Source organism: Dendrobates tinctorius, unplaced genomic scaffold (genome assembly GCF_039654945.1).
Source record: "Dendrobates tinctorius isolate UK_male_01 unplaced genomic scaffold, ASM3965494v1 ptg000049l, whole genome shotgun sequence".
NCBI classification, from domain to species: Eukaryota; Metazoa; Chordata; class Amphibia; order Anura; family Dendrobatidae; genus Dendrobates; species Dendrobates tinctorius.
Window position 1 is genome coordinate 13,815,248 of NW_027361717.1, and position 27,577 is coordinate 13,842,824.

Here is a 27,577-nt window from a genome sequence, read left to right on the forward strand (position 1 = left end):
TTTTTTTAAATTATGCAGTTACAGCGCGGGAGCGGCTGATGAATACTCCCATCTGCCGCTCCTGCTCTCACTGTTATTACCAGCAACAGGGATTGGAGCTGTATTCCAATCAGCTAACACCAGTGACAGGAGGTAGACTTTATACCTCTAATCACAGCTGAGAGCTCATTCTGTCTTCTAACAGCGTGGGAATCGTGGCTCTCTGACAGACGGGGATTATTTCACCGAGGATCAGAAGCGCTACGCCAGTGTTTCCCACACTGCCACAGCGTGAGAAGCACCAGCTTTTGTGCTGTGTATGTTGGCTATATTCGACAATATAGTTGATAATTAAAGCAGCAAATTTTGCAAATTCGGCGATTGTGAGTGGAACCAAACATTGAAGTATTTGCTCATCTCTGTTCATGAAATGATAATGCTTTTGTTACTATTTTGATGTACCTATGATGGTCCTGATGCTGTATTCATGTAGTGATGTTTTCTCTTTCATTATAATTATGTACTGATGATAGCTCTGCTGCTGTGTTCAGATTCTGATAATGATTCTTGTGCTGTATTTATGATGATTCTAGTGCTGTATTCAGGTAGTGATGATGGTTCTAGCGCTGTATGAATGTACTGATGATGGTTTTACTGCTGTACAGTTTTGCAAGTATTCTCACATTTATATGACACTTCACCATATGTTTCCATTTTTCATGAACTTACTTTTAATCAACAGAGACATCAATTCATATATATCATGGCACATTGTCGCATCTCTCAATAGTATTTTTTTGAGGTGGGGTCTAATTTTTTTTGCAGTTTCATATAATTACTTCCATTAATTTCTACATACGATTGATTAATTGTAATATTTTGGACTCCCGGACAACTGTCCTTTGCTACTTCTCCATACAGGATATCTTCCTAGAAATTATATGAGAGTTCACCATCTTTCTTGAAGTTCACTGTCTTTATTGAAGTTCTATGAAAGTTCTCTTTATTTAGTCTTTTGCTGTCTTGCTGTCTTCCTTGAGATATAAGGAAACATTTCCCTGCACTAGCATAATTGAATGATCTACTGAAAAAAATCATTATGTGTTCCCTAACCTGCTAATGGATTAAGCCAAAATAAAGACTTTATAGCACCACACTACAGGCACAAATTGGTTTGGAACTAGATTGAATATATGAACCTAATATAAGTTGTCTAAAACAGAATTATGATATTTAGACCTGTATTATAACAGATGCCTATATACATATACAGTAGATTTCAATGTGAGTTAAGTGATTCTTGATATGTTTCCTTTTTTGGGAAATCTAGGATCATAAATTGTGTCATTGATAAACTTACCCTCAGTTCTGCCCAGGGGGACCTCTATAACATATGATACATGCATTTATTAATTTCTACATATACATTGTCATAATTGATATGGGGTGTTGTTCCCCTTATACATGATATATTGTTTTTAAGACTTCATACCACCTTCATATCACCTGAATGCTGGACAATTTGACTTATGACCGCGGGTTGAGGAGCGTTGAGTGTTTTTTTATTGTTGTATTTGCTTTTTTTTTTTAATTGGTATACAATAAAATCTAAAAATGTCTAATGAGGGTGATTTTGTATAAGATCTGACAAATTTGTTATGTCATTTCAGAACCATTACCTGGATAACCAGAGCTGATGTACAAAAAGAGGTTCAGCTAAATGTTGCATTATATGTGAAAGGACAGTACTGTTTGTAGAGGTGTTCCGCTAATGTGTTACTACCAGGTACCATAGTTAATTTTTCCTTATTCATGAAGTTCCAGAGATGCAAACTGTAGGAGTCATTGAAAGATGGAAATTTGTCCCAAACCTTGTAATACTTTTTCCATTCTGGGCAAATTATAGGGTAAAAACGCTGGGGATTGAACAATGTAAAGTTTCCGCACATGGCATCTTCAGAACCAACAAATTTTGGTAAGTTACAGAACTTCTTTAAAATACGGGTAAAGAGGCGTGGGCCTTGCTGTCCCCATATTCTACTGTTATAATTTTTAACAAAATCTTCCAAACATTTCTGAGTAAAATCATGATGAGGTGAAAACCCAAAAATACCATTGCTAGAGTATTGAGAAGATTCTGCAGCCAAGAAGTCCTTGACAGGAATGGTTTGTATTGAGATGAAATCCGTATCCATATACATGCCACCATACTTCCCGATCAATGCTAGTCTGCAGGCATCAGAGCTGACATGGGTCCAGAATGACTGCTGTTGTGAATTAATCTGAAAGTAAAATGGATACATGAAAGTTTGTGCCAACATAAGATTACTATTATGCAAATTTTAATTTTTGATGTGGCATTAGTGATATACTGTGTGTTTACTAAATGGTAAGTCGTATTCAACAGTGAGCCATTCCAGCATTTTTGTTTTTTTCAGCGCTGGAGTGGTGCTTCTAATTTAAGATCTGCCACCGTCTTCACCTTCTATTGAAGCTACTCCTGTCAATCTTGTGATCACAATTTAAGACTGGCCAGAAGTAATGATCACAATGATCAAAAATATGAGAGCCAAACAGAGGATCTCAGAGATGTGCATTGTTAAGTGACCTCCAGTTCGCTCCATCAGACACTGGAGACATCAGAAACTGCTGGAGACTGAAGGGAACGGCGGCGATAGAAGGTGAAGACGGTGGTATGTTGGTATAAAGCCTTATATTAAAAGAAACACTCCAGCGCTTGCAATAAAAAAACAATTGGAGTGGTGCTTTAAAATAAACAAAAATTAAAATGGGAATAATCGTTACACACTCCACCAGATTCAAAGATATTGTTTTCACAGATACTGGAAAAAATATCCTATATCTACAGACTGTCCTAAATTTTAAGGTGGGTTGGGAAAGCAGATATGTACAGTGAATAAAACAGTCTACACACACCTGTTAAAATGCCTAGATTTTGTCATGTAACAATGGCATAACAAGAGGAAAACTTTCAGAATTTTTTCCATCTTTAATGTCACCCATAATCTGTAAAAATCAATTTAGAAACAACTTGAAATCAAAAGGAAGTAAAAATAAACAACCTAAAATAATGTGACTGCACTAGTGTGAAAACCCTCCTATAATGATGTGGCTGTGTTTAGAATTAGCCAATCACATTTCATCTCATGTTAAATTGTTGTCTGTTCACAGTGGTAATAATTTACAATGATTCTAATTAACCCCATATAAAGCTCAGCTGTTCAAGAAGGGTTTTCCTGACATTTTCTTAGTTGCATTTAAGAGCAAAAGCCATGATCTGTAAACAGTTTATAACATAGCGAAGGGATCTCACTGTTGAGAAGTACCAGTCAGGAAAAGGGTACAAATTTTTTTTTTTTCAAAGCATTACATATACCACGGAACACTGGGAATGTGGTCATCAAGAAATGGCTTAAATTTGGTACAAAATTTACATTACCAGGAGCAGTTTGGCCCTTACGATTTGATGAAAAGACAAGAAGAAAATTTGTTTTTGGAATCTGTTAATAGGCGTACAGCAACACAAAAGGAGCTTCAGGAATTTCTGACAAGTACTGGATGTGTATTGCAAGCGACAACAATCTCTCATATTCTTCATGTCAGGACTGTGGAATAGGGTGTCAAGACAAAAGGTTTTTTTATAACGAAAAACAAGGAATCCTGGCTGTGTTTTCTAAAAAAACATCATATCTGCCAAAAGTACAGTAAGTGGGAAACCATTAAGGCCTGATGAGACTAAGGTTGAACATTTTGGCCATGATTCCAAAGGGTATGTTTGGCACAAAACCCACACTGAACCTGACCAGTTATGAAGCAACACTGGCTGTAAATCAATAGCTCCTGCTATTGTGCAAATTGAACACACAACAGACAGAAATGTGGTTCTGCAGGGAGTGACCACAGACGATTTCCCTGTTTTCAACTTTTTGGTTGTTGTTTGGTCACTTTTGCATTTTGTCATTGCTCTCACACCTAGACATGCTTTACAGTAGCATGAAGCAGTGTCTACAACTCACAGAAGTTGATTAGGATGTGCAGCTCATCCAGGATGGCACATCAATGTGAGCTGTGGCAGGAAGGGTAGCTGTGTCTTGCAGCACAGTGTTCAAATCATGATGCAGATACCAGGAGACAGGCTAGTAAACCAGGAGTCGTGGCATTGGCCATTGGAGGGAGAAAACCCAGCAGCTGGACCGCAACTTCCTCCTTTGTGCAAGTGCCAGAGCCCTGCAAAGTGAACTTGAGCAGTCTACTATCATCCATGTGTCTGCTCAAACTGTCAGAAACATACTCCATAAGGGTGGTATGAGGGCCCGACGTACACAAGTGGACATTGTGCTTACAGCCCAACACCATGCAGGGTGATTAGCATTTGGCAGAGAAGACCAAGATTGGCAGCTTCGACATTGGCACCCTCTACTCTTCACAGATGAGAGCAGGTGCACACTGAGCACATGTGACAGATGTGACAGAGTCTGGAGAATGTTCGTTCTGCTGCCTGCAGCATCCTCCAGCATGACAGATTTGGCAGTGGGCCACTAATGGTCTAGGGAGGCATTTCTTTAGAGGGCCACAAAGCCCTCCATGTGGCAGCCAGAGGTACCCTAACTGTCATTAGGTACTGGGATGAGATTCTCAGACCCATTGTGAGAACATATGCACGTGCAATGGGCCCTGGGTTCCTTCTGATGCACGACAATGCTAGGCCTCATGTGAATGACATGTGTCAGCAGTTCCTGCATTGATGTTATGGACTGGCCTGCCCATTCCTCAGACCAGAATCCAATCGAGCACATCTGGGAAATCATGTCATTTACTGGTTTTCTCATCTTTCCCTTTCTGGCAGTTGCTTCTGTGCAGTACACACCCAGACCAGACCATCCTAGACTGCTCCCCAGTTCCTTCTTGGCCTGACCTTGCCATGATGACAATACCTTCTGCCTGTTTCACCCCAGACTTGAAATCATCTTCACCAAGTTTGGTTGTCTCTGGTAAAGCATCTGTACTGATCTCGTTGAAGCTCCTACTACCTTAATCTTAATCTCTTCAGTCCAACCGACTCCTGCCCTAAAAGCATCTGCCCAGGCGATGAGTTGCCACATCTTTCCTTTCCTGTTCTGGCCCACTGCTAAGATGCACAGTGGCCGTGAATAACGTGGGCTGCAGTGCTTTAACGTTACATGGCTGCCAAGCTCTCCAGGCTTATAGCCCATGTGGATATTTGGGCACCCTGGCCCTGTCTGAGCTAACTTCCTACAACTCCTGTCTTACTACCCGGCAGCGCCTCCTACTTTAACCCTCTGTAATCATGCTATAATCTATACCTACAGTGCACACTAGTATGCCCACATCTAATGGCCCACAAAGAAACTACACCTACCGTTATCTATAGTAACTATATAATAAAGTGCCTTCCTCTAATGTCTCCAAAAGAATACACTTTCCTTACCCTAAATTGTACGTAAACATCAGTCACATTATATTATACTAAAGGAACACAAAACAATATAATACAGTTCTCTGCAGAATAGTAACACATATATACATGTGGCAATACCATAAAAGATGAGCGATAATATACTGTATATTTCTATGTAGCAGTACCGCAGGCATTTACCATAGACATTTGCAGCAAATGAAAGACAATTAAAAGGAGGGAAGCATGAAGGTAATTCTAACTCACCCCCTTACACATGTGAGTGTTATTCACAAACCTGGAGCGCTGGGCATCTTGGTTCGCAGTCGACGACGGACACGCAGTATGTATCTCCTCACATCCTCGTCTGTCAGCGGCAGAGGAGCTTGGGCATGGGCCTGCACTGCAAAAATGTTCCAGGGACAGAGTGCACACTCCTGCTCACAGCGCGCTGTCTCTTTCCACCAAATCTGACCACTTCACGCACTGTCAGGCTGCCAAATTTTAGCCACACCCCCTGCTCCCGGATACCCAGAATGGTCCGGTCTCTTAGACTTTACCCCGAAAACAGAGGTGACAGCCCAGACAGTTCCGGACCTGAACACAGAACAGGTGTTCTGGACCCATGGTCCAGTCCTTCTTCCTGTAACTGCAGACCAGGGGCAGACATACCATATGTCCAGCTGGTGCACTTGCACCAGGGCCCAGAGGCGGAGGGGGGCCCTTGCAGGGTGGCTAACACTGAAGGCAATCTGACCTGTTTATCCAGCCTCAAGGCTCCATGGGGCCCCTGGACAGATTGCCCTCATGTGCGGCATGAAGGGAGCAATCCCTGCAGCTCTGCTGCCTATAGCAGAAAGTGGCAGCCGAGCGGAGCTGTACAGATTGGTCCTCTGCTTCCTGCTCACGCTTGCTATCTGACAGAGCAGCATGGCTGGATGACATCAGTATTCTGAGCGCTTCTGTGTCAGAGAGAGGAAGCTACCGGCAATAAAGATGCTTCAGGAAAGTGCTGCGGGGATCATGCGGAGAGGTGAGTGGTGCTTTGTGTGAGTGTTGTGTGTGTGTGTGTAGAGGTGAGTGGTGCACAGCGCCCCCTTTTATTACATAGTCCACTATCTTAGAAATGACTTCTGATGGAGCAGCTGGTGACCAGACGACCAGTCATTCAGATCCTCCATTAGAAAAGAAGCTTTTCCCACGCTCCATCAGCCGTCAATGCATTATATATCTAACAAGAAAAGATGGTATGTAATAAACACAGGGCTCTACATAATCCAATATGTAAGGGACGGAGGTGTACATAACAAGAGAGGGCACTGTGTAATAAGAGATGGCAATATACATAATAAAGGAAACAATGTAAGATATATACATATACAGTATGTGTGCTGCTCAAAAAAATAAAGGGAACACTTAAACATAGGATCCATAGGAACCATTCTTGAAGAAAACCTGTTGGAGTCTGCAAAATCCTGAGACAGGGACTGAGATTTGTCTTCCAACAAGACAATGATCCCAAACATAAAGCAAAATATACAATGGAATAATTCACAAATAAATGTATCCTGGTGTTGGAATGGCCAAGTCAAAGTGCAGACCTGAATCCAATCGAGAATCTGTGGAAAGAGCTGAAAACCTCACTGAGCTCGAGCCATTTGCCAAGGAAGAATGGACAAGAATTTCAGTCTCTCGATGTACAAAACTGATAGAGACATACCCCAAGCGACTTGCAGCTGTAATCGCAGCAAAAGGTGGCGCAACAAAGTATTAAGGGCATGTCACACTAAGAGATATCGCTAGCAATATCGCTATAACTAGTGACGTTATAGCGATATTGCTAGCGATATCTCTGTGTCTGATACTTACCAGCGACCGGCTCCCCCGCTGGTTATCGCTGATCGCGCGAGAACCTTCAGGACTGTTTCTCGTCGTCAGCTTCCTGCGGCGCTTTCGGCTGTGAGGACGAGCGACGCGTGGACGCGGGCGGGAGGACGCAGGATCGCCTGGTGTGACAGGTAAGTAGCGATCCGTCCCCAGCGATGTCGCTAGTGAGATCTGCCTATGTGGCAGCTCACTAGCGACCACTTAGCGATGTACCAGCGATCCTGACCGCGTCATATCGCTGGTCGGGATCGCTGGTACATCGCTAAGTGTGACAGTACCTTTAATCTAAAGGGGTCGAATAATATTGCACGCCCCACTTTTCAGTTTTTGACTTTCCACAAAAATTTGAAATAACCAATAAATTTCATTCAACTTCACAATTGTGTTCCACTTGTTGATTCTTCACCAAAAGTTTACATTTGGTATCTTTATGTTTGAAACATGATATGTGGGAAAAGGTTGAATAGTTTCAGGGAGCCGAATACTTTTGCAAGGCGCTGTATAAATTTGTTGTGTAACTTCTGCTGAGTGTGCTGATACCCTATATGTGGAGGAAAACTACTGTATGGGCGCATGGCTGAGCTCAGCACTAGCACCATTTGATGTTTTGAATGCAAATTTTTCTGGAATCATTAGCAGACACTGTGTAGCGTTTGGAGAGTCTCTGATGTGTCTAATCAGTGGAAACCCCATTTTGGAAACTAGACCCCCTCAAAGAATGTATCTCAAGCTCATAAGGGAAGGGGCACCATTTCCCTTTTTAAACACAAACCTTTTGAGTTTCTAAATGCAAAATTTGCTGGTATCATTAGCGGAAACCACGTAGCTTTTGGACTACCCCTGATGTGCTGAAACAGTGGAAATTCCCACATGTGACCCCATTTTGGAAGCTGGACACATCAAGAAATGTATCTAGATGTGTGGTGAGTACCTGGAATCCACAGAGGCTTGACAGAAATTTCTAACATTAATTTGTGAAAATATTTTTTTCCCACAAAAATGTTGCTTTGTCCCCAAATGATTTTGTTTAACGAGAGTAACAGGAGAAATTTCACAATACAATTTGTTGTGTAATTTATCATCACTGCACTCATACCCATATGTGGGTGTAAACTACTGTTTGAATGCAAAATTGGCCGAAATTGTTAGTGGATGCCATGTCGAGTTTGGAGAGCCACCAATATACTTAACAGTGAAAACCTTCCACAAGTGACCCCATTTTGAAAACTAAACCCCTCAAGGAATATTGACGTATTGTGAGCACTTAATCCTCCTAGGTGCTTTACAGAAGGTTATAACTAGAGTTGAGCGACTTTTGGTTTTTTAGGGTCGCGTTTCGTTTCGTGAAACCCGACTTTTCCAAAAGTCGGGTCGAGCAAGATCGTCCGATTATAGGGAAAAGTCGGGGTCGTACCGAAACACGAAACCCAATGTAAGTCAATGGGGAATAAAAGTTGGCAGTGAGAGGAGGACAGGAAACACACCAACAGTGCCCATTTGAATGCCAAAAGCATCAATTCTTCTTACTTAAGCTTGTCAACCTTAATTAACTTCATAATACAAGTTACGCACTGAAAAATGGGGGTTATTTGGCTACAGTTGTGGGGGGGAGGGCTGGCTCCAGGTTTTCATGTGCCCTGGGCGAAAGAGCGCCCCTTTAACACATACCACAACTCATCATGCTCCGATACGGCAGAGAAATAGCGGTATAGTACAATGAAAAATACTTCACTTTTTACATCTCATGACGAGGCCCATCTATTTCTCCATACAGAATCATTGGTCCCATATAATGTTTGAAACAGTATATGATGAGCTCCACATAATGCTACAGTATATGTTGGTCCCCATGGATGAAGCTCCAATGTCTTATGGGCCCAAATAATGCTACAAACATAATGGGCCCCATTTCTAATGCTCTAGTGTATAATGGGCCCTGTAAATGCTGCTCCAGTGTCTGATGTCCACCTTTGGAATGTTCCAGTGTATGGTGGGCCCCATCTATCATTCTCCAGAGTATAGTGCTCCCCAAAAATTGCTGTCCCAACATTGAAAATAATCAAATAAGTCTCCTCGCTAGGGAATCCCTGTACTTGTCTGGACTCCTCGTCGTCCCCATCTTCCATATCACTGCACAGTATTTCAACTTTGCAAGTGCTGTGATCCTGAGCAAGCAGGGGGGGCCCACTCATTGGCGACGGCACTGGCACAGGGCCCCTGATAGTACGGTGGTGTTTCTGATGGCGAGTGGGCCGAACCTGCACTTTCATCTGCAGCTTCCTCTTTGTCACCGTGTAAGATGGAACAGTATATGGGAAGGGTAACCTGAGTTTCATCAGGGTCAGATTCAGGCCGTGTAGCGTGCGAGGGGAATGTAGTGGTCTGGGTCAATGTACCAGCAGATTCATCGAGCAGTGGCTGGGCATCAGTGCACTTGTGTCGCCCCCAGGAGTACGGTCGCCACAGTGGCATTACCTTCTTCCTAGGGAGTGTAATGTCATGCTTGGGAGCAACGAACGATCTCTCTAGCAGGTTAACTGATTGGGCGGCGTTATTCCCACGAGTCATGACCCTCCAAACAGTGTTCATGAAGGCAAAGTGTTTGTTTTACGTGGGCAGTATGGTTGCAAAGCTGGACCTTAAAGGAATGTCCAGAAGGGCACCACCAGGAGTGGAGCCTACGGTTAAATTCGACTCCACCTGGGAAACCTCAACCATGCCAGCTACAGAACAGATGCACACATTGCAAGCTTAATTCCGTTAACGAACGAGACTCCGTCATGCCCCGCGGTCCGAGTCCGGCTTACTAGAGGGACACGTGAGGCTCTGGCACATGAGATTGGCCAATAACTGGTGTGTCATGCCCTTACATGTCCGTGGCTGCATGTGCGCTACACTGAAAAGGCCAGCGTTTGTCGCTTACAGGTGCAGATAACCCGCTGAACAACGTTAGTGATGGGGATCACTGATTACAATTATTACCCGCGAACAATGATTTCCCAGTAAGTGCAGGTCAACCACAGTTCTGGAATTAGGCCTAACCGTCATTCCTGAAAAAATGAAAAACTTACGTATGCAAACCACAGGTGCTGTAGCTTGCTTAACAGCTCTCCAGCCGTTCTCACGCCCAGTATGGATTACACGTGATTGCACAAAGGTGAGAAAGGGTACCGTATCCCCAGATAACATGTATGGATAGCGTACACATTCAAAATATATGTCTATACATCAGGAGGCAGGCTCAGACGGTGTTAGGCCCAGTATGGATTGCACGTGATTGCACAAAGGTTAGAAAGGGTACCGTATCCCCAGATAACATGTATGGATAGCGTACACATTCAAAATATATGTCTATTCATCAGGAGGCAGGCTCAGACGGTGTTAGGCCCAGTATGGATTGCACGTGATTGCACAAAGGTTAGAAAGGGTACCGTATCCCCAGATAACATGTATGGATAGCGTACACATTCAAAATATATGTCTATACATCAGGAGGCAGGCTCAGACGGTGTTAGGCCCAGTATGGATTGCACGTGATAGCACAAAGGTTAGAAAGGGTACCGTATCCCCAGATAACATGTATGGATAGCGTACACATTCAAAATATATGTCTATACATCAGGAGGCAGGCTCAGATGGTGTTAGGCCCAGTATGGATTGCACGTGATTGCACAAAGGTTAGAAAGGGTACCGTATCCCCAGATAACATGTATGGATAGCGTACACATTCAAAATATATGTCTATACATCAGGAGGCAGGCTCAGACGGTGTTAGGCCCAGTATGGATTGCACGTGATTGCACAAAGGTTAGAAAGGGTACCGTATCCCAAGATAACATGTATGGATAGCGTACACATTCAAAATATATGTCTATACATCAGGAGGCAGGCTCAGACGGTGTTAGGCCCAGTATGGATTGCACGTGATTGCACAGAGGTTAGAAAGGGTACCGTATCCCCAGATAACATGTATGGATAGCGTACACATTCAAAATATATGTCTATACATCAGGAGGCAGGCTCAGACGGTGTTAGGCCCAGTATGGATTGCACGTGATTGCACAAAGGTGAGAAAGGGTACCGTATCCCCAGATAACATGTATGGATAGCGTACACATTCAAAATATATGTCTATACATCAGGAGGCAGGCTCAAACGGTGTCAGGCACAGTATGGATTTGACGGCCCAGACTACACAGCGGAGGAGCAGGGAGAGGTAAAGATTGCAAATGCTGGGGCCCTGCCCAAGCAAGGGGGGCCCACTCGTGGGCGTCGGTACTGGCACTGGGCCACTCATAGTACGGCGGTGTGTCTGACGGCGGGTGTGCACCACCACCGTCAGAGACACTTGATTGCACTATGAGGGACCCTGTGCCAGTGCCCGCGCCCAAGAGTCGGCCTACCCACCTGTCCAGGGCAACGGCACTCGCACGGTGTCGTGCGCTAGGTGGTGACCCCAGCCATGGGAGGGGGAGGCAGCACAGTTAGGGAGTTTTAGAAAGTGGCATATGTTGATGTTGGACATTCAGCTGATGCAAAAGGTGAAATAGATCAAGTCCCAGGAAGAGGTGGACCAAAGCAAGCCATTTTTCTGTCACCCTATGTGTCATCAGGGGAAGGTGGGACAAAATCCTTGGAAACCCATGCGTGGTTCATTTTAATGAAGGTTAGATCATCCACATTTTGGGTTGACAGACGGGTCCTTTTTTCTGTCAGGATTGATCCAGCTGCACTGAAGACTCTTTCCGATAGCACACTTGCAGCTGGGCAAGCGAGCTCCTGTAAGGCATATTGGGCCAATTCAGGCCAGGTGTCCAGTTTAGCGGCCCAATAGTCAAAGGGGAATGACCTGTGTGGGAGAACATCGATATGGGAGGAAAAGTAGTTTGTAACCATAGTTGACAACTGCTGTCTCCTGTCACTTTCCATCGATGCAATATTACCAGTTGTGTGAGCGGTACTTGAAAAATCAGTTCACAACATTGTCATGAAACCCCTGTCTCCAACGCCACTTCTGCTGTGTGCACCACGAACACCTCTGCCAAGCTGACCCCGGCCCGTACGGCTCGTGTGAGAACCATCACCGCTGCTGTGTGCTGGGAATGCTTCAAGCAACCGATTTACCAGAGTTGCTTGTTTATTAGCCAATATTAGGTCAAGGTTCTCCTGTGGCATGATGTTTTGTAATTTGCCTTTATAGCGTGGATCCAGGATGCTGGCTAACCAGTAGTCGTCATCGTTCATCATTTTGACAATGCGGGGGTCCCTTTTTAGGATCTGCAAGGCATAATCTGACATGTGGGCCAATGTTCCCGGTGTCAATGATGCACTGCGAGTGCTGGTTGGAGGAGCACTTTCTGGCAAATCCACATCCCTCCAGTCACGCACAAACCCTGTACCAGACCTTGCCACGCCAACATTTTCACTTGCCCCACGAGATGCATCCTCCTCCCCTAAGTAATCATCCCCATCATCCTCCTCCTCCTCCTCTTCTTCCTCCACCTCGTCCAGGAGAGGTCCCTGAGCAGACAATGGCTGAATGTCATCAAGGATTCCCTCCTCCTCTTCCTCCTCATCAACATTGGCTGCAGAAGCCTGCTCCTTAAGGTGCGTCAAAGTTTGCATGAGCAGACGCATAAGTGGGATGCTCATGCTTAGGATGGCGTCGTCTGCGCTTACCAGCCGTGTGCATTCCTCAAAACACTGAAGGACTTTACAGAGGTCTTTCAGCTTCGACCACTGCACACCTGTCAACTCCATGTCTGCTCTCAAAGTGCCTGGCCATGTATCCTCCCACAAATGCATTATGGCCTGCCTCTGCTCGCACAGCCGCTCCACCATGTGCAGGGTGGAGTTCCACCTTGTTGCAATGTCGATAATGAGGCGGTGGTTGGGAAGGTGGAGCAATCGCTGCAGCTTCTGCATACGAACGGAGTGTACAGGCGACCGGCGGATATGCGCGCACAGTCTTCGCACCTTCTGGAGCAGGGCTGTTAACTCCGGATAATTTTTGAGGAAGCACTGCACCACCAGGTTCAAGGTGTGAGCCAAGCAAGGTATGTGGCTGAGTTTTGAAAGGGCTATGGCTGCCACAAAATTACGGCCGTTATCACTAACTACCTTGCCTGCCTCAAGATGTACAGTACACTGCCCAGCCATGACTCAGTTTGTCACTTCAAGTACTCGGCCAGCACCTCGACGGTGTGTCTGTCACCCAAACACATCATCTGCAACACAGCCTGCTGACGCTTTCCACTAGCTGCTCGATAGGGGGACACCTCGTGTGCAACAGTGGCAGCTGCAGATGGAGTGCTCGTACAACTGCGCTCTGTGGACGAGCTTTCGCTTCTGGAGGAGGAGGAGGAGGAGGGTCGAACGCCTACAGCCAACTGTTTCCTACACCGTGGGCTAGGCAGCACTGTCCCACCACCGCTGTCCCCTGTGGACCCTGCATCCACCACATTAACCCAGTGCGCAGTGATGGACACGTAACGGCCCTGGCCATGCCGACTGGACCATGCATCAGTTGTGAGGTGCACCTTTCCGCTCACTGACTGCTTGAGTGCATGGACAATGCGGTCTTTCACATGATGGTGGAGGGCTGGGATGGCTTTGCGAGAGAAGAAGTGGCGACTTTGTAGGTCATAGCGTGGTACTGCATAGGCCATGAGTTCGCGGAAAGCTGCACTTTCCACCAACCGAAAGGGCATCATCTCAAACGAGATTAGTTTGGCAATGTGGGCGTTCAAACCCAGTGTACGCGGATGAGAGACTGAGTACTTTCTTGACCTACTCATAGTGTCTGGGAGGGTGAGCTGGACTTGAGAGCTGCATATGGTGGAAGTAGCGGTGGACAGGGAGGACTGAGAGAGGGTTGATGATGGTGATGAAGTTGGTGTTCTTTCTGATGGCCTAGAATCAGTCTTTCGTTGATATAACAGTGGGATTCCCTGACTGCTGTGGCCTTGCAACGACACCTCAACATTTGCTGCTGTGCTAACCGGTGGGCTTACAGTGGGGGAAACAATGTAGCATTGCTGACTACCTTCGTTGTGATCAGTTGCACATGTGGCACTTGAGGTTTGGTGTTGTGTCCACGCTTGCAAGTGCATGGTGTTTAAATGTCTAAGCATGCAACTGGTATTCAAATTTTTCAGATTTTTCCCTCGGCTAAAGGTCTTTGCGCACTTCTTACAGATAACCTTGGCCTGATCATGAGGATTTTGTTCAAAAAAGTGCCACACTGCACTCTTCCTACTTTGGCAGACATTTTGCGGCCTAGCACGCTGTGATCTTTTGACCCTCTGGACAAGCTGTCCAGCAACTCTTTTGATGTTTGGAACCTGTCTTTGGAGTGCTCCGGGCCTGCCAGATAACAGCTGTTGCGATGTCGATGTCTGCTGTGGATGCTCCTCATCTGAGCTATTGGAAGCAGCACCCTCTTCCCCCAATGGATGCCAATCTGGGTCAACAACTGGGTCATCCATCACCTCCTCTTCAATGTCATGTGCACCTTCCTCTGTGTCACCGTGTATGGTGGTATAGTGTGCGGGAAGGGGCACCTGAGTCTCATCAGGGTCAGAATCTGGCTCTGTATACTGCGAGGACAATGTAGTGCTCTGAGTGAATGTACCAGCAGAATCATCCATCAGAGGCTGTGCATCAGTGCACTCCATGTCAGATTCATCTTGGCCTGGGTAATTCACCATTTCACTTGATAATCCAGGCATGGTATGTGAAAACAGCTCCATGGAGTAATCAGTAGTATGGCCTGCGTCATCCTTCAATCTTGGTTGGGATGAAGGACACAAGGAAAGGTGTGGTTCATGAACATGAGCCTCCAATGACGACTCAGTGCTTTTACTTTTTACAACTGAAGAAGAGGAGGCGATAGAGCTGGAGGCTGAGTCAGCAATGTAAGACAAAACTTTTTCCTGATGCACTGGCTTTAAAAGCGGTTTGCCAACTCCTAGAAAACTAAGCCTTCGAAGCCTTATGGAGCCAGACGATGACGCAGGCTCAACACCTCCTGCATTCGGTCTTATTTTGCTCTTGCCACTACCATCAGATCCACCACCAACACCATCATTACCAGCTGCCAACCCCCGCCCAATTCCACAGCCTCTTCCACCAGCCTTCCTCATTTTTGGTAGAAATGTAGACAAAATCCAACAAACTATATAGTAATGTAAAACAAGGTACAAGGTGTCTATAGGAAAGGGGAGATTTTGAATTTCTGCTCACACTAGTGGACACTGGACACTTTTGGATTGTGTGAGGCCCACTGAATATCTGAGCGCTATGTCACAGGCTCGATGGCACAGCTGTGACCAAAGTGACTAGAGGATAAGTGAGATTTTGAATTTCTGCTCACACTTGTGGACACTGGACACTTTTGGATTGTGTGAGGCCCACTGAATATCTGAGCGCTTTGTCACAGGCTCGATGGCACAGCTGTGACCAAAGTGACTAGAGGATAAGTGAGATTTTGAATTTCTGCAGACACTTGTGGACACTGGACACTTTTGGATTGTGTGAGGCCCACTGAATATCTGAGCGCTATGTCACAGGCTCGATGGCACAGCTGTGACCAAAGTGACTAGAGGATAAGTGAGATTTTGAATTTCTGCACACACTTGTGGACACTGGACACTTTTGGATTGTGTGAGGCCCACTGAATATCTGAGCGCTATGTCACAGGCTCGATGGCACAGCTGTGAACAAAGTGACTTGAGGATAAGTGAGATTTTGAATTTCTGCAGACACTTGTGGACACTGGACACTTTTGGATTGTGTGAGGCCCACTGAATATCTGAGCGCTATGTCACAGGCTCGATGGCACAGCTGTGACCAAAGTGACTAGAGGATAAGTGAGATTTTGAATTTCTGCTTACACTAGTGGACACTGGACACTTTTAGATTGTGTGAGGCCCACTGAATATCTGAGCGCTATGTCACAGGCTCGATGGCACAGCTGTGACCAAAGTGACTAGAGGATAAGTGAGATTTTGAATTTCTGCAGACACTTGTGGACACTGGACACTTTTGGATTGTGTGAGGCCCACTGAATATCTGAGCGCTATGTCACAGGCTCGATGGCACAGCTGTGACCAAAGTGACTAGAGGATAAGTGAGATTTTGAATTTCTGCTCACACTAGTGGACACTGGACACTTTTGGATTGTGTGAGGCCCACTGAATATCTGAGCGCTATGTCACAGGCTCGATGGCACAGCTGTGACCAAAGTGACTAGAGGATAAGTGAGATTGTGAATTTCTGCAGACACTTGTGGACACTGGACACTTTTGGATTGTGTGAGGCCCACTGAATATCTGAGCGCTATGTCACAGGCTCGATGGCACAGCTGTGACCAAAGTGACTAGAGGATAAGTGAGATTTTGAATTTCTGCAGACACTTGTGGACACTGGACACTTTTGGATTGTGTGAGGCCCACTGAATATCTGAGCGCTATGTCACAGGCTCGATGGCACAGCTATGACCAAAGTGACTAGAGGATAAGTGAGATTTTGAATTTCTGCTCACACTAGTGGACACTGGACACTTTTGGATTGTGTGAGGCCCACTGAATATCTGAGCGCTATATCACTGGCTCGATGGCACAGCTGTGACCAAAGTGACTAGAGGATAAGGGAGATTTTGAATTTCTGCAGACACTTGTGGACACTGGACACTTTTGGATTGTGTGAGGCCCACTGAATATCTGAGCGCTATGTCACAGGCTCGATGGCACAGCTGTGACCAAAGTGACTAGAGGATAAGTGAGATTTTGAATTTCTGCAGACACTGGACACTTTTGGATTGTGTGAGTCCCACTGAATATCTGAGCGCTATGTCACAGGCTCGATGGCACAGCTGTGACCAAAGTGACTAGAGGATAAGGGAGATTTTGAATTTCTGCAGACACTTGTGGACACTGGACACTTTTGGATTGTGTGAGGCCCACTGAATATCTGAGCGCTATGTCACAGGCTCGATGGCACAGCTGTGACCTAAGTGACTAGAGGATAAGTGAGATTTTGAATTTCTGCAGACACTGGACACTTTTGGATTGTGTGAGGCCCACTGAATATCTGAGCGCTATGTCACAGGCTCGATGGCACAGCTGTGACCAAAGTGACTAGAGGATAAGGGAGATTTTGAATTTCTGCAGACACTTGTGGACACTGGACACTTTTGGATTGTGTGAGGCCCACTGAATATCTGAGCGCTATGTCACAGGCTCGATGGCACAGCTGTGACCTAAGTGACTAGAGGATAAGTGAGATTTTGAATTTCTGCAGACACTGGACACTTTTGGATTGTGTGAGGCCCACTGAATATCTGAGCGCTATGTCACAGGCTCGATGGCACAGCTGTGACCAAAGTGACTAGAGGATAAGGGAGATTTTGAATTTCTGCAGACACTTGTGGACACTGGACACTTTTGGATTGTGTGAGGCCCACTGAATATCACAGCGCTATGTCACAGGCAGAAATTGGCTAGTGTATCACAAACTACAAGGTGTATGTAGAATTGGGCAGAGTAGGAATCTCCCTAGAGTGCAGGTCTGTAAGAACGGAACATGTCCTCGACTTATTCTCACAGAGTGACACACATAGCTTCACTGTGGCTGTGATAACAGCCGTTACACGGTACTGTGTGAGGAGCGTACACCGCTGTATGGTGTGAAAACATGCACGCTCAGTACCTCAGCAGGACAAAAAAAAAAATTGGGATTGCTTTTAAAAAAGCAGTTTGCAGCTCAGTACCTCAGCAGGACAAAAAAAAAAATTGGGATTGCTTTTAAAAAAGCAGTTTGCAGAGCAGTGGGTAAACAGCAATGCAGCTGTCAGGAAGCCTTAGAAGGCAGCCCAACAACCAACACCACTGATACACCACAATATAGCCTCCCCTTGCACTGCACACACAGTGACTGGTGTGTTGTACAGGCACAATCGCTAGCAGCAGAAGCAGTTTTTTTTTCTTCTTCCCTGCCTAACACTCTCCCTACAGAATCAGCAGCAACCTCTCCCTATGCTAAGATCGGCAGAAGTAAGATGGCGGTCGGCGTGCACGCCCTTTTATACCCCCTGTGACACCCACCAAAGCAATCCAATCACTTGCATGCCCTTCTGAAAGATGGTGGTGACCCGTGCCTATGTCATCACGTTGCCCACAGTGTCCGTGGATCCTGATTGGCTGAAAAAGAGCGCAAAACAAACTTTTGAAACGCGACTTTGGCGCGTAAGTCGCCGACCTCGTGGCCGACCTCATCCTAGGGTCGGGTTTCGTTTCATGGAACCCGACTTTGCTAAAAGTCGGCGACTTTTGAAATTTTTCGACCCCTTTCGCTCAACTCTAGTTATAACGTTGAACTGTGAAAATGAAAATATAAATGTTTCCCATAAAAATGTTGATTTTACCCCAAGGGTAACAGGAGCAAAATGGACCCTTCAGTTTGTTGTGTAATTTCTCTTGAGTACACCGATACCCTATATGTGGCTGAAAACTTCTTTTGAAGCATAGTGCAAAGCTCAGACGTGAAGAAGCCCCATATTGGAGTTCAGATTTTGCTGGAATGGTTTGAGGGTTCAATGTCACATTGGAAAAGACTCTGACTTGCCAGAACAGCAGAACCCTCTGTAAGTGAACTCATTTTACAGACTTCACCCCTCAAGGAATTCACCTAGGGGTGCAGTGAGCAAGTTGACACTACATGTGCCTCACAGAAATGTATACCATTGTGCTGTAAAGAAAGAATAATTAAATGTTTACTGCTAAAATTATGCTTTAGACCCAAATTTTAAATTTTTATGAGAATTAATAGGAAGAAATAGACCTCTCGGTTTATTGTGCAATTTCTCCTGAGAACACCAATACACTACTTGTAATCCAGAACTACTTTTGAGGCACAGTTCAAAATTCAACAGGTGAGGAGCGCCATAATTGTTTACAGATTTTACTGTTAATGTTTGCAGCTGCCATGACCCACTGAAAGTGCCCCTGAAGTGCTTTAACAGCAGAACCTCCCATAAGTGATGCCATTTTACAAAATATACCTCTCAATCAATTCATCTAAGGGGCAGTGATCTAATTGACACCATAGGTGTGTCACAGAAGTTTATCCATTGGGTTGTGAACAAAAAATAACTACATTTTTACCACAAAAAAATTATCAAGGGGAAATGGGTAAAAATGACATCAATTTTGTCACACCATTTATTCTGAAAATGGAAATACCCCATATGTAGCTGTAGAGTACTGCTTAGCCACATGGTGAGACTCAGGAGGGTCCAAGTGTTACTTGCTGTCTTGTGGACCCGTCCTGTGTGACACGACCAGCAGGCCTGTATCTAGAACAACAGGACGCGGCACGTGATACTGTCCTGTGTGACACGGCTCGCAGGCCGGTAACTAAAACAACAAGACAAAGGGAAGGGAAACAGTTACAATGGTGGACCCTGCGATAGGGAAAGGGGACGTGGAGACCTCCTGCACTCCCCTGAATCAGTGTCCCTAATGCTCCTAACGTTCCCTATGTCGGTTCCGCACTGGGCGCCGATCAGGAACATGTCGCCCTAGCCCACCCTACACCTATCCCTTGCAAGGGAGCTGGGTGGCGCAGGAACTGGCCCCACCGCTGTACTAATACACACTAAGGAAAAACACAAACAGGGAGATACCACTTAGCTTTACTCTGTTGCACTTGCCCCTGGCAACAGAGTCCACCACCAGCATGCAGCTCTCCTCCTGAATCGCTGCCACCAAGCTCTGTCAGAGCTACAAGGAAATCCCATATGACTCCTTTCACACCAGGCTAAGACAGTTCTGCAAGGAACGCTCTCCTGCTCCTTCCTCCACCAAGGATGGTTGAAATGAACACTATCACCAACACTGATTGCAACACCTGTGACTCTTTTATAGCACAGCCAGCAATCACACCTGCATAATAATCATGTGCACTTAACTAAAGAAACTAGAGTGCAATGACTCTCACCACCACCATGAGGTAAACTTAGAACAAACGACACCACAGTGCAATAATCTTAATGGCCACCGGGGGCAAAAACCAACCTTAAGCACAGCTTAGGAAAAAAAATGGTTACCTGTGCTTTTTATATGTCCTGATCCAGCATGGATCATGACACTTGCCTCCTGGAGCACTACCTGCTTCCTGGAGCATAGATTTTCCTTGACTAGCTTGCAGAATCCATATACAGAGCCCCTAGGTGCGAGAAGAGCAGAATACCCCCTCAAGTGACCCCATTTTGGAATTATACCCCTTAGAGAATTTATCTACAGATGTAGTGATGATTTGACGTTAAGGATATTTCCAGAAACAAGCAGCAGTGGATGTTTTAGAGTCAAAATTGGAAATCTACTATTGTAGTGCACTTGTATTGTAGTGCCCACTGCCCAGCACATTGTAGTGTCCAATGCATTATGCCCAGATCGTGCTTCTGGAGACATGCACCTGTAAATTAGGTGGGCTCTCATTTCTATAGAAATGCCAAACATGTAGATGCTAAATGTTGTTTAGGCACATGGTGGTTCCCTGAAGAGATGGAGGCATTTGGATTTGGGAGTGCAGAATTAATTGGATTTCTTTTGGGGGATGAAGAGCCAAAGTGGTTTTCCAGAGCCATTTTACTACCAGAAACTTGGAAGCGCCCTATATTTCCATTAACAGATGACAGACTTGTGTGGGGACTTGCTTTTCTTGTGGATTTAGTTGAAGCTTTTATTGGCGCTCTACGCAGAGCACTTATATTGAGGTTTCCATCTAAATCTCCAAATGATGAGCATAAGATGAAACCCCATATGAATGCATTTACCATAATGAGTCAGCAGAGTTACTCTGGACTTCGTCTGGCCACTGTTCATAGGTGTTCGACTTTTCATAAGTGCAGAAAACTCTAGCTGACCACACTTTTATATACACCTAAATAGACAGACAGCACCAGATCATTGGTCATACAATATCCAAAGTCACTTCATTTGCCTCAGTATAGGGAATCTCCTGCTGGACGTTCTGTCTGAATCATGTATTTCAGAGATTTACACAGAAACTCCAGTGTAAGAGCTCAACGTAGAGCGGAGGATAAATGTGCACCAAGCCTTACTGCAATCTTTGGGAGTCAGAATGAACAAATCAACAGCAGGTGAAGAATTGGCTTTATTTATTTTTTTATGCCATTTCTCGTTTGGTATAAGTAATGAGGTAACCTTATTCTTCGGGTTGGTGCAATTACAGTGATACCAGATTTATATAGTTTTTTTATGTTTGACACTTTAAAGATGCTTTCTTTTTGCTAAAACTAGTTTTTGGATAGCCATATTTTGAGAGAAATAATTTTTCAATATTTCTACCAATAGAGTCATTTGAGGGCTTTTTACTTTTTGCGGGATGGGTGACATTTTTATTGGTACCATATTCAGGAACATGACTTTTTTTATCACTTTCTATTCTGATTTTTTGGGAGGCAGAATAATAAAAAAAAGCAATTCAGGAATTTTTTTAATACCTTCCACGTGTGGTAAAATTGATAATGCAGCTTTATTCTTTTGGTCAGTACGATTACAGCGATACCACATTAACCCATTAATGACCAAGCCTATTTTGACCTTAATGACCAGGCCATTTTTTGCAATTCTGACCAGTGTCCCTTTATGAGATAATAACTCAAGAACGCTTCCACGGATCCTAGCGATTCTGAGAATGTTTTTTCATGACATATTGGGCTTCATGTTAGTGGTAAATTTAGGTCGATAATTTTTGCGTTTATTTGTGAAAAAATCAGAAATTTGGTGAAAATTTAGAAAATTTCACAATTTTCAAATTTTGATTTTTTATTCTGTTAAACCAGAGAGTTATGTGACACAAAATAGTTACTAAATAACATTTCCCAAATTTCTACTTTACATCAGCACAATTTTGGAAGCAAAATTTTTTTTGTTAGGAAGTTATGAGGGTTAAAAGTTGACCAGCGATTTCTCAGTTTTACAAAATTTACAAAACCATTTTTTTTAAGGGACCACCTCACAATACCCAAAAGTGACACCATTTTAAAAACTGCACCACTCAAGCTACACAAAACTACATTCAAGAAGATTATTAACCCTTCAGGTGTTTCACAGCAACTAAAGCAACGTGGAAAGAAAAAATGGACATTTTAATTTTTCCAACAAAAATTTTCTTTTAGCATCAATTTTTTCATTTTCACATGGGCAACAGGATAAAATGGATCGTAAAATTAGTTGGGCAATTTCTCCTGAGTACACCGATACCTCATTTGTGGTCATAAACCACTGTTTGGGTGCACAGCAGGGCTCAGAAGGGAAGGAGCGCCATTTGACTTTTTGAATGGAAAATATGCTGGAATATGTAGCGGTTGCCATGTTGCGTTTGGAGAGCCGATGTGTGCCTAAACATTGGAGCTCCTCCACAAGTGACTCCATTTTGGAAACTAGACCCCCCCAAGGATCTTATCTAGATGCATAGTGATCACTTTGAACCCCCAGGTGCTTCACAAATTGATCCATAAAAAAAGTCCTTTTTTTCACAAAAATTTTCTTTTAGCCTCAGATTTTTCATTTTCACATGGGCAACAGGATAAAATGGATCCTAAAATTTGTTGGGCAATTTCTCCTAAGTACACCGATACTTCATATGTGGTCATAAACCACGGCAGGGCTCAGAAGGGAAGGAGTGCTATTTGACTTTTTGAATGGAAAATTAGCTCCAATCGTTATCGGACACCATGTCGCGTTTGGAGAGCCCCTGTGTGCCTAAACAGTGAAAACCCCTTACAAGTGACACCATTTTGGAAACTAGACCCCATATGGAACTTATCTAGATGTGTAGTGAGCACTTTTAACCCCTAAGTGCTTCACAAAAGTTTATAATGCAGAGCAGTGAAATTAAAAAAAAAACATTTTTTTTCCTCAAAAATGATTTTTTAGCACACTATTTTTTATTTTCACATGGCTAACAGGAGAAATTGGACCACAAGAGTTGTTGTCCAGTTTATCCTGAGTATGCTGGTACCCCAAATGTGGGGGGGAACCACTGTTTGGGCGCACGGCAGGGCTCAGAAGGGAAGGTGCGCCATTTGACTTTCTGAAATGAAAATTACCTCTTATCATTAGCGGACACCATGTCGTATTTGGAGAGCCCCTGTGTGCCTAAACATTGGAGCTCCCCCTCAAATGACCCCATTTTGGATACTAGACCCTCTAAGGAACTTATCTAGATGCATAGTGAGCACTTTGAACCCCCAAGTGCTTCACAAAAGTTTATAACGCAGAGCCGTGAAAATAAAAAATAATTTTTTTTTTCCTCAAAAATAAAATGATTTTTAGCCCACAACTTTTTTTTCACAAGGGTAGCAGGATAAGTTGGTCCTGAGTATGCTGGTACCCCATATGTGGGGGGACCACTGTTTGGGCACACGTCGGGGCTCGGAAGGGCAGTAGTGATATTATGAAATGCTGACTTTGATGGAATGGTCTGCGGGCGTCATATTACATTTACAGAGCCCCTGATGTACCTAAACAGTGCAGCCCCCCACAAGTGACCCCATTTTGGAAACTAGACCCCCCCAAGGAACTTATCTAGATGTGTGTTGAGCACTTTGAACCCCTAAGTGCATCACAGAAGTTTATAACGCAAAGCTGTGTAAATAGAAAATATTTTTTTTCCTCAAAAAATGATTTTTTTAGCTCACAAATTTTTATTTTCACAAGGGTAACAGGAGAAATTGGACCCCAAAAGTTGTTGTCCAGTTTGTCCTGAGTAAGATGGTACCACATATATGGGGGGAACCATTGTTTGGACACACATAAGGGCTCGTAATGGAAGTAGTGACGTTTTGAAATGCAGGCTTTGATGGAATGGTCTGCGGTCGTCGTTATGTTTGCAGAGCCCCTGATGTGCCTAAACAGTAGAAACCCCCCACACGTTACCCCATTTTGGAAACTAGATCTTCCAAGGAACTTATCTAGATGTCTGGAGAGCACTTTGAACCCCCAAGTTCTTGACAGAAGCTTATAACGCAGAGACGTGAAAATAAAAAAATAATTTTCTTTCCAGAAAAATAATATTTTAGCCCCCAATTTTTTATTTTCCCAAGGGTAACAGGAGAAATTAGACCCCCAAAGTTGTTGTGCAATTTTTCCTGAGTATGCTGATACCACATATGTTGAGGTAAACCACTGTTTGGGCACATGTCGGGGCTTGGAAGGGAGGGAGCAACGTTTGACTTTTTGAACGCAAAATTGGCTGGAATTAATGGTTGCACCATGTCGCATTTGGAGACTCCCTGATGTGCCTAAACAGTAGAAACCCCTCAATTCTAACTCCAACCCTTATCGCAACACACCCCTAACCACAGCCCTAACCCCAACACATCCCTAACCCTAATCCCAACCCTTACCATAAAACTAACACCAACACACCCCTCACCCTAATCCCAACCATAACCCTAACCACAAGCCTAACCCTAATCCCAACCCTAACACCAACACATCTCTAACCCTAATCTTAACCCTAATTACAACTCTAACCCTAATTCCAACCCTAACCCTAATTCCAACCCTAAAACTAATTCCAACCCTAACCCTAATTCCACTCTAACTCTAATTCCAACCCTAACCCTAATGGAAAAATAAAATTAAAAATAATTTCTTTACTTTATTATTACTTCCTGCCTATGGGGGTGATAAAGGGGGGGGTATTTACTTTTTATTTTATTTTGTTCACTGTGAGAGTTTATCACAGTGATAAAAATGAATGAATGGAATCTGTTGCCAGTGGGCACACTGCGCATGCGCCCGCCATTTTCCAAGATGACGACGCCCATAGTACGGGACCGCGGGACACCGGGAGTGACACCGGCACTCGGTAGGAACCGGGGGGTGGGAGGGGAGGTAATCAGAAGGTGGGGGGAGTGGAGGGAAGGCAGGGGGAGCAGATGATGACAGCGTCGGCACATCGCTGCTGTCATTCAGTGGCGGGGGGCAGATCGCCCTGTTAACCGGTGGGGGGGTCGGATCGGTGTCACCAGCCATGTCCGATGCTACTGCAGCATCGGCCATGGCTGGACTGTAATATTTCACTTTTAACAGCCAATCAGAGTGATCGTAGACACGTGGGGGCGAAGCCACGCCCCCTGTGGTGAAGTACAAAGCCCCCTGTGTGTGCGGATTGGGTGGCCTTTCGGTGACCCCGGTCACCCGACCCACAGGAGGGCAATTAATTCATGACGCCACATAGGCATCACTGGTCATAATGGCACAGGTTTTCATGATGCCTGTGTGGCGTCATAGGTCATGAAGGGGTTAATATCAATTTTCTATGTTTGGTGCTTTAACACAATAAAAACTAATTTGTAGAAAAAATAATTATTTTTGCATCGCTGTATTTATAGAGCAATAACTTTTTTATTTTTATGCTGATGGAGCATTATGGTAGCCTTTTTTGGCGGGACAAGATTACGTTTTCAGCTATCCCATTTTTGCATACATTTGCCATTTTGTTTGTGTTTTATTCCACATTTGGTTTGGCAGAATGATGAAAAAGCATTGTTTTTTCTTATTTTTTTATGGTAGTCAATGAAGTGATAACTAATGTGACAGTTTTAAATGTTGGATTGTTTTTTTAATTATTTTTTGCTTTTTAGAAAAATATTTTTAAAATTGTTAACTTTTTTACTTAACTTACGTTACTATTGGACTTTCACTTTTTTCCATCTTATCACTGTTATAAGGCATTGCAATGCTTTATAAACTGTCAGTCAAACATACTGTGAACTATCAGTTAAACATACCATAGCCAGCGGTCAAACATACCATTTTAATTGGATTATAAGATACACTTTTTTCCCCAAAATTATTGAGGTAAAATAGGCGTGTCTCTTATGATCTGAAGGTAACCCAGGGCCCGCAGCCTCGCAGCGCCAAGATGCCCCTTCTCCCCAGCCCCAGCATCACCCCACTCCTGCCACAAGTCTCATAAAGAAGCAACGCTTCCTCCTGTGACCCACTACCGACCCCCCTGGTAAGCTACCGCAAAATGAGACTACAAGATGTACCACCATTTCATTTCAAAAAAAGTTTTGCCTATTTTCCTCCCCAAAATTTGGGGAGCGTCTTATGGTCCCGTGTGTCTTATAGTCCGTAAAATTTGGTAGGCATTGAGAAGGGGTTACCAAGGTAGAGGACAACCCCTTTAAGATTTATTTTAGCCATAAGATCGAGTGGTTATACCATGTTAAATGACACCTTCAGAAGAGACATCTGTGTGCCTGGACAGCTTGCACATCCCCCGGCCAATCCTAGACAAATGATCTCTGTTTTATATTTGGTCACAATAATTACTATTAAAAGTCAGATATTGCTGCACGGTACCTTCTGATACCATGCGTGAAGTGGGGTGTCAGCAAACACTTCCTCGAACCTCAGGGGGAAGAAGTAAACGTTCCTCAGGGATGAGAACACTTGGAAATGTCTCTTCACCGTTTCTATGTTGCTACTGATTAATCCTTTCATGAAGAAGGCCACTGGTCGGTTCTTGTACACACGAGCTGCAGACTCTATAGCACATAAAACTAATGAAGGAGGCTGCATTCGATCTGTTGTTTCCAAAAATATGATGCCATCACCTTCTTTTAATACTTCAGATGGAGAAACAAAAGCAATATTTAACCTTGAGCTTAAAGATGTATTGAGAGTTTCCAGTAACATTTTTTCCTGAACTTTTGATGCTTTCGTACTCAATACATTTGTGGTATTTGACCATCCATGAATGGGACTGAAAATGTTATTCATTAACATAATTGATTCATTTAATATTTTTGTTCTTGATAAGGAAGACAAATAAAGAAATGCACTCTCTTTGTGGGTGATTCCAAAAAAAACCCCGAGGGTGGTCACCAGAAGAAGGAAGACTGCTATCCTCAATATTTTTAACATTGCTGCAGTAGATGTTGTCAGGCTGCAAAATAAAAGATAATTAACAATGAAAGGTTCAAATGGAAAAATTGTATAACATAAGAAATGGTATAAAGGCAAAGTAAGCAAAATAAAAGCTTTATCTAATCAGAGTATGCATTTGCACATTTTTACTCTAGAATTTTTCAGATTATAAAATAACTTTAAATAATTGGATAAACACAATCCAAGTAATCACAAAATATTATTTTTAAATTACAGTTTTATTTGTTGAAAGGCATAATGTGTTCATCTTTACATGATCCTACATGTAAAAAATAAA

The 27,577-nt window shown here is 44.0% G+C and overlaps 1 protein-coding gene across 1 annotated transcript; it reads right to left on the reverse strand.

Annotated features, from left to right (window-relative positions):
* Positions 1–1,691: 1,691 nt before the first annotated feature.
* LOC141091220 (alpha-1,4-N-acetylglucosaminyltransferase-like) lies at positions 1,692–27,276 on the reverse strand. Its single transcript, XM_073576645.1, has 2 exons — positions 26,713–27,276; positions 1,692–2,261 (listed from the first exon to the last, which is right to left on the reverse strand). The coding sequence occupies exons 1-2, from the start codon at positions 27,274–27,276 to the stop codon at positions 1,692–1,694; spliced, it is 1,134 nt and encodes a 377-aa protein (XP_073432746.1).
* Positions 27,277–27,577: the final 301 nt, after the last annotated feature.